Below are 15,665 nucleotides of genomic sequence, written 5' to 3'. Positions count from 1 at the left end.
AGTGGTTAATATAATATAATTGAACGAAAACATATGATTTAAACTTTTGGATTTACTAGTGTTTTTTAACATGCTATATGCATGTCTAACAAAGAGGCAACTTCCTAAAAAAGAAAAAAGAAAAAAAAAAGGCTACTTCATGTGAGTTTGGGATGAACTAAATTTTTTAGCTTATCTCCACTTTCAGCTTATTTTTGCTACTATTCATGAGTCTCACTATATTTTGGGTTCTATTCATGTGTTTCATTGCATTATTCAACTAACTTTTTCTTTTATCTATAGTAGTTTCGGCAAAAAGTTTTTAGTTTTAGCTAAATAAACTGTTCCTAAAAGGACACTTAGTGTTCGTTTGGCACCTAATTAAAAAACTAGCTTTTTTTACTATTTAACTTATTTTTGCTATTATTCATGGGTTCTATTGCACTTTTTGGTACTATTCACAGGTCTCATTGTACTATTTCAGCTAACTTTTACCTTTGTCTACAGTACTTTCAACAAAAAATTTTTAGTTTCAGCTAAATAAGTTATTCTCAAACGAACCCTTAATGCGTTGATGCGTAACTCTTAAAACTCAGAAATCCAACATAATGGATAATAAAGAATTGTGCTAACTATGGTTGTTTATAATAGGAAATTTTTTTTGATTTTCATGTAGGCCAACATTGGCAATCCCCTAGCCTACCTGCACTTAATTCTTAATTTTTCTTTTGTTTTTTTTTTTTTTTTGCTTGCAAAAAATCCTTAATTTGTTGAAACAAATAACTACCCAAAATTCAGAAAAACTAATTGATGTCATAGTATGATAATAATAAGTAATTATCAAGAACAGACATAATAGGTTGAAACTATCTCTAATAATAATAATAATAACAGCCCAAGATTTCCAGACTTACTTTGTAAGAGCATTTGCATTCGGAATGTTAAATGCCATATGTTGCCTTTATTTAGCATTTATCTCTCAAAAACCTCCAACATCAGAAATTGTAAAAGTAAAGAATTGTAAAAAAATTTCCAATACTACTACAATGCCATCCTACTTATATGATGGCATTGTAGACTATTGTATTTGTTTTTTTTAATATGTTTTATTCTTTCTCTCTCCTTTATGTCAGGCTTCTCAACTCTCTCTCTTTCCTCATTTTATCTCCCTCTCGGTCTTTGAATTGCTCTTAACTCTCACTCTCTCTCTTTGTGCTAGTGGTTGGGCCTCCACTTCAGTGTGTGGGTTATGGGTTAGTGGATTGATGGATCAGTGGATTTGGACTTTTGGGTTCTGTGGTTTTTTTTTTTTTTTTTTGCTTGATGTGACAGGGTCATGAGTGGGTATGGCTGAAGTGGGTCGTGAGTCGTGGCTCTCTCAAGTCCGGTGTTGCTGGGTTTTGTTGGTCGTCGGAGATCGTCGGTGTTTATGTCCGATTTTGTTGGGTTTTGTTGGTCGTCGGAGATCGTCGGTGTTTGGGTCCAATTTTGCTGGGTTTTTGTTGGTCATTTGTGGGTTTTGTTTTGACGGTGGTGGGTGGTGGGTGATGGGTGATGGGCAGTGAGGCCTTACTTGTATAATCTTTGATTTGAATATAATTCTCTTTATTTTGAATCAATTTTGAATAATTGGTGTGTGTGATTTTGATTCTTTGCGTGTTGTTGTAGATTCGGCATTGAGGGAGAGGCTGAATGAGATTATGGCTTCGGACTATTTCACCACCTCGCCACAAATGAAGGCTCCGGTGGAAGTTGCAGCTGGAAGAGAGGTAAAAATTAGAGAGAGGAGAGAGATGGGAGAGAATAGATTTGATTTTGGGATATATTATTTTATTGTGTAGAAATATTATTTTAATGTGTTGTATTGTAAAATAAAAGTTGGGATGCTGGAAATATTGTAAAATGGTATGGTATAATTGATAAAATAGATTTTTGAGATGGTAAAATATGATAGGATACAATTTCCAAATGCGAATGCTCTAATGCATTTGCAAGGTTCTTTTTCTATTTCGGCCCAAGAAGGTTCTTGGACAGGGCCGAAAATGCTTAAGACAAGCTAGTATATATTTGGGCCTTTTTGTAATGAAAATGATGGTAGGCCCAAGTTTCTTCTGAAACTAGTGAAGCATAGACTAGCCAAGAGTGTGCAGTCTTGATATGGGCTTTGAGGTTGGATATTGACATGGATATAGTTGGCACTAGTCCAACTTTTAATACATACTCGGCCCAACCACAAGTACTCCTGGGATTACCAAGCTCAGCCTACCCAACTCCAAAGAACAATCAAGTTGAATCAAACAATTGCACTTGTTTGATATGATTTTAATTTTTACCTGCTTGATGTTATTACAAGTTGATTGATGACTTTTGCCAAGTTTTGATTTGGTGGGTTATGGATTTGGATCAGCTATTTGACTTTTTTTTTTTTTTAATAATTATTATTATTATTTTTATATAAGATAGAAATTATACTCAAGCCTAATTTAAATGCATATGTATGGGAAACTTCCTCCTGGAGACTTGAACTCCGGCCGTTGCCCCCCCATGCCCCCTATACCCCTTAAGCACTTATACTTGTGGAGTGACCATCGCCTTAATTAAGAGGAATTTTAAGATTAATGGAGAAGATGCTAGTAATTGTGAACTATGCAAAAGAAAAAAAATTTAAAATTCAAAGTTAACACTTACCAAACCTAAATAACTAATGTCCAAGTGAAATCCAATGCTACTTAGTTCCAGGAAATTAAGTAATTGATAATTATGCTAAGATTTTTTGTTAATAAAACAAATTGACGCTTGTGGGGCCTTTCTTGTATTATTGGGCCTTAACCCCTTCTGCTATACTATGGTCCATTGTAAACATCGCGTTTTGTACCCCTTACGACTCGGGCCTTTGTTCCCCAATAATGCTTGAATTCTAAGGCCTAAGGCCAGTTTAGAGTCTAATTAGATATTAAGTTGACTTGAGAAGTGTTAAAATGGAAAATATAACCTTTTAAATGACCAAAGTGGTCCTTAGCCTGCATATGTGAATTGAAGCATGCATACGCAAGCATGTTCTTGCATACGCAAGCACGTTCTTGCATACGCAAGCACGTTCTTGCGTACGCAACTAAGGTTTCAGAAGCATATGAAAGATAAGTTTTCTGTAATAATGGCTGAGATTTGAAATGAATCTCATATTGTCTGGGAGCCATTCCAAACCTCATTTTTTCAACTATAAAAAGCCTTACATGGTAAATTTTTAAAACACACAGATATCCCACAGGAAAAACCTAAGATTCACTAGAAAATAGTGAATCATAAGGGAGTTTTTCACAAAATACCCTCAAGATCTCTTTTTATTTGATTGGGACATTTTCTAGTCCCAATCCTTTGAGTTTAAGATTACTAATCATTATTTCATTGAATTGTAATAAATTTGACTAAGGGAAATGGTCAAAAATCAAGCCTAGGAGCTTTTATTTTAAGGTATGTTTTAAAAACTTTTCTTTTTCTTTTCTGCCTTAATCTTTGTTTTAACCTGTTTCTTTTGCTGAGTTTATGTTTTTATTTGTTTGTTTAGGTTAGTTTTAGGTTTTCTTTCTGTTTTCAAGCATGATAGGTTGCTGGATTTTATGTTTTTGGTTTCTCATTATCCAAAAATGCTAAGAAAAAATAAAAAAGTTGAAATACACAACAATAGTGCTTACATATATTTGCACAAATACTGCAGTAGAAGCAAAGAATTACCGGATTACCATGATAAAAAAATCAGGTTTTAAAGTGGTCTATGGTTGAGTTAAGGATTTTTCTTGGAGGAAAACATGTATGGAGAGAGAGAGAGAGAGAGAGAGAGAGAGAGAGAGAGAGAGAGAGAGAGAGAGAGAGAGAGTTTGTCCTTTACTTTCCACTATTCGAATTACTTTTTCCTAACATAGGTCATTACCACTAAAATTGCTTTTTTGCTTACTAGCTACAACAAGTAACAACTTGCTACCTAAGATTTGTTGTAAAAATATTGTGGATGTAGTATTTTTTTTTTTTTTTTTTAGATCGTGTGATATTAAATATTAAATGATGAGTCTTACATCCCTAACATTTTCATAATAAATATTAGGTGTCAATCTATTATTAGTTTTTATTTGGGTCACCACAGACATCACCTTTTTTTTTTTTTTTTAATCTACATACCACTAATAATTTGTCACATAAATTTTGTTGTGAAATTATTATGTCGCTAGTATTTCTTGTATTAAATTGCCATGTATGAAGTAAAATAGTAACTAGGAAGTTCATATATATATATATATATATATACATACATACATACATATATAAACATAATTAAAGCCAAAGTTGAGAAAAAAAATTCAATTAGATTCTAAATTGTATTCCAATTGTTGCCTAATTTTGTGTCACATGTCCTATTTAAGTTTTTTTTTTAAAAAAATTTTTTGTTCTAGGTGAGTTAATGCTATGCAAAAAAATGAAGAGTCCAATATAATTAAATCATCAAAAACTCAATAAAAAAAAGAAGAAGAATAAACTCATGTGTATATATAAAAAAAAAAACTAAAATAAAACAATGAGAGAGAGAGAGAGAGAGAGAACTCATCCATGGCTTAAAAAAAGCTATAACTCTTACATCAGGTATAATTTAAACTCATATGTTTATATATATAATTATGATTGTTTTTTTAATTGTACTATGCATGTACACAGATTGTAAACTAGTATTGTATAAAACATATGTCCTAAAAAAGATTGTGAACATTCCAAGTTATGTCTTTTCTAACCTTCTATTGCAATGGAGTGCAACGTGATTTTGTCAAATTTTACATAAGCAACAATTATAACAATAATAAAACAAAAAGATTAACTTAATATGTTTATATATATTTTTAGAACTATAATAGAACCTTTCAACTTTCAAGTTTAATTTAGAATTTGACCTAAATTCAAGGACAAAACATATACTTTTACTAAAGTAAAATGATGAAGGGTGGGAAAATTGCTTTTAGTGATTTCTTTTTATTAAAAAAATTTATTTTAGAAACAATAGACTTAAAGTTATGGTGTCCACTTCATAAAATTTACTTTTTATCGATTATAATCAAGACAATGAACAATTGGTTTTTGTGTAAGTAAGACAAAAAACCGACGCCTCCTACGAAGCACAGCGGATTTGCAGAGCCCGCATCCTCACCAAGCCCTAATCAAAAGGGACAAACGTAAGTCAAAAGGGATAAGTAAAATAAAGAGTCAAAAAGGGACAAAAGTACTTGAAAAATGGACGAATGAGATAGAAATACAACATACCCTTACGATATCATAGAGACCAAAGTCACCCAAAAGGTCAGTCTCATACTCCGAGCACTTGTCCAAGTCAGCATCACAGATGATGGAATGGGTAGTGTCCACTGCATACTTCTTATCCTTCACCAGCAAAGGAAGAGGAGGGCAACGAGGCCTTGGGAAGTCATAAGACCCTTCTCGATCCCATGGTGAGGAGCGTCAACAACAACCTCGCATGTTTCCGGACGAATGGAGGGGCCACTAGCACTTTTTCCCGATGATTGAAGGTCCAAAGAGTACTTCGTCTTATTGGATGCATGAAGGGACAATGTTGACAATCCCCCACCTTAAGCCCTTAATGCGTAAGCCTTTTTGATCTCCTCCTGCCTACTCTTCGTAGCTTGCTTGTTCTTCAAAGAATCCATCTCTGAAATTGACGAATAAGTTAAAAAGTGGGAAGTTCATACTAAAAAAAATGAAGGTGATGAAGTAATATACTTACAACCTCGCCAAAACTGATCAAGTCGTCGAGCTTCCTTGGAAAGGACGAGTCCACCGCAAAATGCATGAAGAGTGTCCAAAATGACAAGCCTCTTCCAAGACCTCTCCTCAAAAGGTATTTCAAAAACCCTTACCAGAAACGCCTCTTTCACAGGAAGGATCTTCGGACATACTATGGCTGAAACAAACAAAAAATTACATCAGTTAAGTAGAAAACACAAACCGACAACCAATACTATACCGACAACTCACCTGACTTATTCAAAACCCCCCAAGAATAGTCAAAAAAAGACCCTATGCTATCCCACTCGTCAGGACAACATACCCAATTGACCCCCTACACAAAGAAAAACCTAGCCTTCCATTGGCAATTAGAGTCGAGCATGTCAGATATCAATCTTAAGGTAGCCCATCAACGTACAGAGTTGTAAAAACCCTTAGAACAGGGGATCTCCTAGGGTTTGTAACAATGAAAAAATTCCTCTAAAGTTATAGATCGGTGTCCTCCACTAAGTTGACCCCATAGCACCTCGGCCTCGATGAGTATCCTCTAAGCATTGGGGGCAATCTGACAAACAGATACACCTATGTAAGTTGCTAACTAACGATGCAAGGAGGTCAAAGGAAGACGAAGCCTTGCTATGAAGGCAATCTCATAAAAGCACACATTCGACAAGCTCCCAATATAACACTTTTCCCCTCTGTTGCCCTTCTTAATGGGCACATCATCAGGAATTTGAAAGTGAGCCTCAACCTACAAAAAACTTTGTCCCTCATATCAATTGGGAAGTCATGAACTGACCAGTTGTCAAGTAGAACAATCTCCTTAGGACATTGCCCAAAGGGACTAGCTTCCTCAAAAGAAGGATCGGACGCTAACTCCCTCTCAAAAACCGACGAACCCTCCAACATATACTTAAGCCTAGATTGATTGGTCAGGTCGTCATCTGAACCCATACGGACTGACAATGTACGCTCACTCGTCACTTCACTATCTCCAAACATCTCTTACCTACAAGTGACAAATGAAAACTAAGATTCTACTCTACCTCCTAAGTATGTAACTAATAATGGAGAAAGAGCAAAAAAGAAAATACAAAATGAAATCGGCGGAGCATACCGAAAATAGACGAATGCAAAGAAAAGCAACGAAGGAGAAAAGTCGACGAATGGGCTCTAGAATCAGAAATGGAAAATATTCAAATAATGAGGACAATAACAGCATTGGACTATTTATAGGGTGGTCTGGCACGAAAAACAAAGTGTCGCTACGCTTGGCACCCCGAATCAGAAAGCAACACGTGTCCTTAGCCCTGTCAAAAGGACATAATTACCCCTATTTATGACACATGACACTAAGCAAAGCATTTATGGCAACATACTCCGTGACCCTTTGCCTACCCTGATGACTCACGGATTAGGGGGTAGCTAATGAGGATAATTTTTTATCAATGGACACAGGGTGTTGAACCTTCCTCACCTGATCATCGACCTTTTGCCTAAACTAATCCTATGGGAATGGCCAATCCCATGGGTCGTTAAGTCAGGTTGGATGACGATCCAACCCCCATCCCGACAATCCATCACCCTACGGTTTCTTATGGGACTTGCGTGGGGCCCACTCATATGTCCCTACATGGAAATAACTTGTACACCATGACCAAAGATCCTACTGCACAACCAAATCTCCCCTATATGGGAAGGTGATCCCCAAGATCTTGAGATCCCTCTCTCTATAAGGAAATTCTCCCCGTATCAAGGGATTTAGGTCAACTATTTGCTACTATATAAACAACAAACCCTAACCTTGTTTAGGTACGTGAATTCTCCCTAGCTCTTGCACTCTTGAGTTCTTGGAGATTCTTCCACCATTGACTTAACCTTCGGAGGGTTTTTGGCCGGCACCCCACTGGTGCTCTCTGTTTGGTTCTTCGCTTTTGTTCTTCAGGTACACCCATTGGCATGTATGTGGACGATCAACTCACTGATAATTTTTGTGCATCATCATATAATGAGATCAAACAAAAGTTAAAATAAGATATATGATAGATTTGAGTTTGAGGGTTTTGCTTCAACAAAAACACTTATGTTGATTTAAAATAATTTTAATATCAAAGTTATGAGTTATCCTAAAAAAAAAAAAAATTAGATGTCCTAAATGTGGTAAATTACAATTTATCCCCTATTATTTGGCCTTATCACAATTTAGTCCAAAACATGTCTTTATATAGATGCATATATATGTGTGTGTGTGTGTGAGCCTATAGTTCAATTATTTTTTAATATGATAATCGAAACGTCTAATAAAAAATTCCTGTCTTTGCTTGTGCTCTTCAATTAAAAAAAATTGGGAATTATCATAATATATAAAAGGTGATTACACTAAAAAGAAAAAGAAAAAATCAAAATCAAAATCAAAACATTTTTACAAATAATTTAGAGTTTTCGGCCTCTATAAATTACATTTTCAATGATATTATCAAGATTATTATTATTATTATTTTGGAAATCTAGATGCGTTAGTGTGAACGATGAAGTCCCTCACATTGGACGATAGTTATGAATGACTGGTTGATAAACCCACAAACATAAACTTTAAAGTGGTCTTCCAACATATTATCTTAATACTCACTCTATGTGACAATCTCCTTAAAGATTTGTAAACGATTTCTCATCACTAAAAATCAACAATTCCAGAAAATACTAATGGCATTGTCGTCGTGTTTATGTTGAGCCAACCCCCAACCAAACCCTTCGAAGGTTACATATGCTAGCAGATAATATCCCACGTACAATGCTGCATATTAATTTAATTGTCTCTTTCAGGCGCCTTTAATTGAAACCTGACAATTCCATGGTGAAGCGGCAATCATCCACCGCCACAAGATATATAAATATATATAAACCAAAATATTTATAAACTTAAGCGAAAGCAACATAATTAGGAGGACAGAGCCTATGATAATACAGATCCATTTTATTATAATAAAGCAAAATACAAATGTACACAATGAACTAGTCATGGCATTAGCACATTGGGTAGCTTCATGAAATTAAAACAGTACTTCATCTCATCGATCATGTGATGAACATGATAAGATAGTACCCTCTTACAGAACATTTTATCATATGTAAAATCTTAATCCACTATAGTAAGAGAGAAAAAAAAAAAAAAAAATGGAAATCGAAACCATTTCAAAAGACATATCCCCAGATTCAGTCAACATTTTACATTTTGTTTGTACCATGATCTGTGCCTTCCAAAATAGCATTGTTTCATTAGAAGATTATTAGGAACAGAGTAAATATTCAGCACATAATAGAACTAAATTTTTGATACTAGAGGCAGAGCACGATTGAAGAAAATGATTGGGGGTACAGTCCCAAGCCCCCAAAAGGGCAGAAGCTACGAGTTTATACGTGGCCATCCTGAGCACCGTTTGTGTTGGATAGCTCCTTATCTTTGTTGGGTTCATCAGGAAGTCCCAGCTCCATGGATACTATAGCGGTGTTTTTGTTTTTGTTCTCGTTTTTGTCCTTGTCCTTGCCTTTGTTTTTACGGTAGATAAAGTACAGAATCAGCTGCAGGGCCCCAAGAAAAGAACCGAACCCATTGTTCACCTGCAACAACATTACACATTTCCATAAGAGCGAGCAGTGTTTATTATACACACTTAATTATACATACATTCACACCCGTGAGAAAATCAGCTGAAATCATAATCTGAGGTCATAATTTCCAAACTAAAAAACACGACTTTTAAGTCCTTTTTATTTCGCTTGTGTGTAATAGCTTTTTCCCTTTTTATAAAATTTAATACACAATATTGGTATTTTTTTTTTATAAGACACCATATTGTTACTTGTTTTGAAACTGAGGGAACTTTAGCAATGCAATTTCATTTTTATTTATTTTTGAGATAGCAGCTTCAAAATTTGGGAACCCAGGCTGTAAATGGGCCATGCCTAAGCTCTTTGTGGAACACAAATTTTCTTACTATGGATATGCAAACAGATAATGTTAAGGAATTTTATATATGGGCAGTGAGAGGATCTAAAATAACATTAAAATTTGTAAAAGATACTAACATATTCATTAAGGAAATAAAAATAAAACTATGACTTTTTGAGGAAAAAAGAGAGCAACTTTAAGTAAAATAGAATAATTGAAAAGAATACATGTGACCAACCTCGATTAGTTTGTTGAAAAAATTTATAACTGATCTTAAACTTTTGGGGAGTATGATAATATATCCACAACATTCCAATATTTCCTTTTCCCAAGACTTCTCAGCCATACAACGAAGCATTTATAACGTAATAGTTAAGGAATTGAGAGAAGATGCTTACATATACAAAAGGGTCATTGCCGAGCAGACCAAAGAGAAAAAAGGAAGTGCCGCACAAGAAACAAAACAGTGACAGGAAAAATGGCATGAATTCAACACTCTTTGTTCTAATCACAGTCCTCTGCATATACATATAAAACCCATATAAGTTCATGCACCAAAAGTATGTTTTAACCAAACTTTCTTAGGAAGCATAATTGTATGTTTAACTTTAAAACAAATAATAAGAGCACTAGCATTGGGGGGTAAACACCCTCAGTTGTTATTTTTCAACCTAAGTCATCTAAAACTCATCCATCCGGATTTGTATACTTAAAAAATTTTGCCACCTATGAATAGTAAGGTTGCATAAAAAAAAAAAGGATTTTACTAATATATGCCCTAAGGGCACACATTAACCGGACCTTAAAAAAAATATTATTATAATATGTGATTGTGTGTGAAGAGAAAAAGTGAGTGGGAAAAGGAGAGAATAATACTTTTATTATTTTATTAAGTAGTTTATATTATTTTATTGGGTTGTATGTAAAGATAAAAACTGAGATGTAAGGTGGGTTGTAAAATGGTTGATAAATAGATAAAGTAGTGTTTGAGGATGGAAAATAGGTTTTTTTTTTTTTTTTTTTTCACATCCTCGAATGCTAATGCTTTGATATACTGGTAAAATTTTACATGCAATTTTTTAGGTACTGTATTTAAGAATTGTATATTATTGAATTTAATCAATATTAAAAAATGTAAAACTATTTTTGTTGAACTGGTCAACATAATCCTTTTGTTGAAATCAATTTGACAACCTAAGCTGCTAGGATACAGTACTTAGAGCATTCTTAGCTAAGATGTCAAATGCTAAAATGCTATAATTTAAATGCTAAAACTCTAAAAAGTGGGTTACAGTTACGTTTGGATTGGGCTGAAAAACCCAGTGTCTGCGTTTGGCGTTTTTCTTTCCCTTTTTTTTTTTTTTTTTTGCATGTGTTTGTGAGACTTACAGCTACTATTCATGCACTGTTTACGGACCCACAAATTTTGACTTTTCTCACTCTTTTTCAGCAAATCAGTGCACACTATGCACTATTCACGGACCCACAAATTTCACTTTTCAATAACTTTTTCATTAAAAATGAGTTCCACGATACTATTCACACATTTAAAAATTATTTGCTACAATATTTTTCAATTTTCAACTGTATCCAAACGGAGCCTACATCAAAAGTGTTATAGGTAAATGAAATAACACCTTAGCTAATCTTTGACAGCTTATTGTAACTATATCTTAACAAAAAAAATTATTTTAAAGCTTTCTCTCTCTTCTTCTCTTTAAAAAACTTATTTTATTTCTCTATTTTTTTATTCTTTCCTCCTTCTCTGTTCAGACCTGCTATTACTCTTTTTTCCTTTTTTCTTTTTTTTCTCACTCTCTGAAATCGATCCCCCTGTAGCTTCCAATTTTTTTCAGTTGGTTTTGATGGTAACTCACAGTGGCGGTGATTTGTGGGTTTGATTTGGAGGCACGGTGGTGAGATCGGTGAGTGCGTGAGTTGGATCTTTGGGCTACAATTTTTTTTTTTTTTTTTCCTGCAGTGGGTTAGATCAATCATCGGTGAGTGCTTGGCTGAGATTTTGTTTTTGTGGTGGTTGGGTGTTTTTGCGGTGGCTGGTTCTTTTCTTCCTGCAGGGGCTGTGGTTGCCACGATGGTGCTGTGACTTGTGGTAGTGGTGGCTGTGGTGGGTTGTGGTTGCTACAATGGAGGTTATGGCAAGTGGAGCGGTGGTAGGGGTGGTGTAGGAGGTGATTGTTATAATTTTTTGTGTGGTTGTTTTATTATTATTTTAATGAGTAGTTTATATTATTTAAATAAAATGATAAAAAATATAAAATTTTTGATGTATCTTTAGAGTGATATAATAAATAAAGTAAAATTTTGAAGTGTTAAATGCTAAAATTTTTAAAATTCTTTTATATAATCCTCTTAGAAATTAGGATACTATACCAAAATTTTGTCTTATAGTGTTATATTCTGATTCCTGAGTGGGATAACCAATTTCTTGATTGGCTAACTTGCTCAGAAATTGGCCTAACATAAAGAAATGGACCAAAGCTGTCACACTCCCCCGTAACCAAGCTATCATAATATACACAAAAAAAGTGCAAATTGCATATTGAAAATAACTGAACCTGGGTCCAGTAGCTGAGGCATAATCTTTGAAACCAAATCAATCAGGGTCCAGTCAATTCCTTCATTAAATATTTAACAAGACAAAAAAAATCAAGAAATAGCTTAGAAGTTACAACTCACCATGATTGATAGAGGTGAGCCATACATGATTATGGAGAAAACGGCAGTAGCAAAGCCACAGAAGAGCTTTCTGGTATTGCCATGCAAGGCTAGGAGGGAGATCAAGGCCACGGCTGCGAAAAAGGTGAGCACAAACGCGAAGAGACCCAAAATCTTGGTTTTTTCTTTCTTTGGGGCATAGACGATGAAGATCAACACATATATGACCTCTATTCCTGCACCAGTGCCATTGATTGTTGAAACTAAAAGATTGTTTTTTGACACAAAGGGTAGGCCATACCTGTTCAACATTTATTTCATGTATAAAATCAGTAATTATAAGACAATTGAACTAGACAACTCTGAAAATATGAAACAAGGAAATCATTTTGGACTATTGGCAGAACAATTAATTGAAAAAAAAAAAGGAAAAAAAAGGAGAATTTCAAAAGATTTTGTGGTTCATATTTTTGATTTTTGATTATTTTATTTCTTTACAATTTAAAATTGAAGGAACTAGCAGAACGAGAGAATGTTTCTTTGAAAAAAAAATAGTGATAATTTTGGGAAAGTTCTAAAATTTCTTATGAATGACACACCAATTGAAATTTTATTAAACAGTTCCATGCACAGTACAGAATAAATTAACATTAATATTAATCAACCAAGCATTAAATTTTCCTAAAGCAAGAAATGCTAAACCAAATTGTCATCCTGTTTAATTGCTAGCCTAGACTCCCAAGTCCAACCAACCAACACAGAGGCCCCTGAATTCCCGGGTGGCCATGAAATTAACATGAATTAACTATAAAATCCCCATCATTATCATCACCATAATAATAGTAATTAAAGACACTCATAATCCATGACAAAAACAGAGAAGTATAGGGGTTAAAAAGAGGTAACAAATAAAGAAAAGAAACAATAAAAATTAAAAAGAACTCGGTTGATGAAATAAGAAGCATATATTATATACCAAGCAGAAAGAAGGCAGTTGAGCAAGGTCATCGCGTATGGAATGCCCGAAAACTGCTCTGTGGACTTGCTCTTTATAATCCTCCAGAATGTTATCCTACAATACGTACCAAAATTATTCACAATTCCTCACATGAATAACACAGATTAACAACTTCTCAGTAATAGAATATGTCAGTCAGATTAATCAGATATATATAATATAAAGGCTAAAAGAGAGTAGAAAAGATTGTAAAAACATGTCCAAGAATCAAAAAGAACAACACCCTTTAGGAGAAAAGAGTTAAAAAGGACCAAAAGTTGGCAGATTTATAAGAGCCAAAAGGAGTTCTCAAATGATACATACATTGGAGCCAAGAAGAGGAACAGTGCACTAATATTTCCTGCAGAGAAAGATAACAAAACAGAGGAACCATAAGTCCAAAAGGCCAAGAAAGAAAGAAAGAAAGAAAGAAACGCAGAGAAATTGAATACAACCCACCAAAGATTCCGAACACGAAATGCGCAGTATTTTGCATTTTGTTCACTGTTTCAACACAAAATCTAGAAACAAGAAAGAGAACCCAGATGAGGAATGAAAAAAGCCTTGAGAGAAACCAGATATCAGAATACCAGAAGCTGAGAATAGAGATTTGCACAATACCAGAAGCACGTGTGTTTATATAGAGGAAAACAAAAAATTAACACAGTAGATTTTTGAAGTTTTTGTATATTTTTTTTTTTTTTGTAGATTTTTTGAAGTTGGTCTTAAAACACAGCTGATCGTACGTTAAGTGTTTGGTGAAACTGTGTAAAGCGCGAAGGGTTAAAAGTTAAAACTGGTCAAAAACGTGGGCGTCATAGGTTTATCCCAACAAATAGTGTTCTCACCAAATAATTTTTTTATTATATAAAAAGTGTGAGTTAGGGGGAAAAATATGCAAAATATCACACAGTTGATTTGAGGCATGAGTTATCCTAAAAAACACGTTATTCACGTCGGCTCATGCGTAAATTACTATTTACTTACATAACAACTTATTATTATTTTTTTATATATAATTTTACTGAATTATTTCTCAAAAACACTCACCTTATATTATTTATTCTAAATTATATTTTAATAAAAAAATTTTACTTTATTTAAATAATTTGTTTCTCTTCACCCATCACAGCCACCATCTAATTTCATTCTTCATTATCCAAAAATGCTAAGAAAAAATAAAAAAGTTGAAATACACAACAATAGTGCTTACATATATTTGCACAAATACTGCAGTAGAAGCAGAGAATTACCGGATTACCATGATAAAAAAAATCAGGTTTTAAAGTGGTCTATGGTTGAGTTGAGGATTTTTCTTGGGAGAAAACATGTATGGAGAGAGAGAGAGAGAGAGAGAGAGAGAGAGAGTTTGGCCTTTACTTTCCACTATTCGAATTACTCTTCCGTTTGGGTTAAACTTATTGTTGCTGAAACTGAAAATTGAAAACTAAAAACACTGTAACAAAATAATTTTTAAATGTGTAAATAATACCGTGGGACTTATTTTTAATATTTTTTAATATGTGAACAGTATATGTACTGTTCATACAGTGCATGAACAGTACATATACTGTTCATAACAGTATATTTTGTCTCCCAAAGTCAACAAATGCGGGCAAAAAAAAAAAAAAAAAAAAAACCAAAGGAAAACACAACACTAAAACGTGGACGCATGATTCCTTGGAATCCAAACGCCCTCTTTGTGGTAAATTGGTAATATGATCCAACAATTAAAAGATTCTTACCACTGGATATTTGGTTGTGTTGCCATTAAAAAAGAAGAAAAATTGGGTTATAAAGTTGGAGGTTTTTTTTTTTTTTTTTTTTTTTTTTTTTAATGAGGAACAATTATAAAGTTGGAGGTGAAAGTGAAAGTATCTGTAGATTCCGTATGTACCAAACAATTTGAGGGTGATTGCCTTTTATGGTCGGAGGAAATAAATCAGAAACCTGAGATCTATTGGTACTACTATGGTACTATCACATGTATAAAACTTTAAACTATTATCATTATGTCACGGGTGTAAAATGTTTTTATTTTATTTTATTAGAGTAATGCTAGTTCACAATATTTTCACAACAAATTTTAGATGACAAGCTATTACTAGTTCTAACTTAGGATGTTACCATTAAAATTACTTTTCTTGCCTACCAATGACAACAAGTAACAACTTACTACTTAGAATTTATTGTGAAAATGTTGTAGATGTAGCATTTTTTTTTTTTAGACCTCACAACAAATTTTGGATATCAAGTTGTTACTAGTTCTAACCTAGGAGGAGA

General features: G+C 33.8%; 1 protein-coding gene across 1 annotated transcript; it reads right to left on the bottom strand.

The window, feature by feature from the left end:
* Positions 1 to 8,926: 8,926 nt before the first annotated feature.
* On the bottom strand, positions 8,927 to 14,012 carry LOC115962119 (bidirectional sugar transporter SWEET1-like). Its single transcript, XM_031081003.1, has 6 exons — positions 13,842 to 14,012; positions 13,707 to 13,743; positions 13,362 to 13,457; positions 12,407 to 12,686; positions 10,108 to 10,227; positions 8,927 to 9,378 (listed from the first exon to the last, which is right to left on the bottom strand). Exons 1-6 carry the CDS (start codon positions 13,876 to 13,878, stop codon positions 9,172 to 9,174), a joined length of 777 nt encoding a protein of 258 aa, XP_030936863.1. The 5' UTR covers positions 13,879 to 14,012; the 3' UTR covers positions 8,927 to 9,171.
* Positions 14,013 to 15,665: the final 1,653 nt, after the last annotated feature.

The sequence above is a fragment of the Quercus lobata genome, chromosome 9 (genome assembly GCF_001633185.2).
Source record: "Quercus lobata isolate SW786 chromosome 9, ValleyOak3.0 Primary Assembly, whole genome shotgun sequence".
Taxonomy (NCBI): Eukaryota; Viridiplantae; Streptophyta; class Magnoliopsida; order Fagales; family Fagaceae; genus Quercus; species Quercus lobata.
The sequence above is the reverse complement of the archived record's forward strand: the minus strand, read 5'-3'. Positions and strand labels throughout refer to the sequence as shown.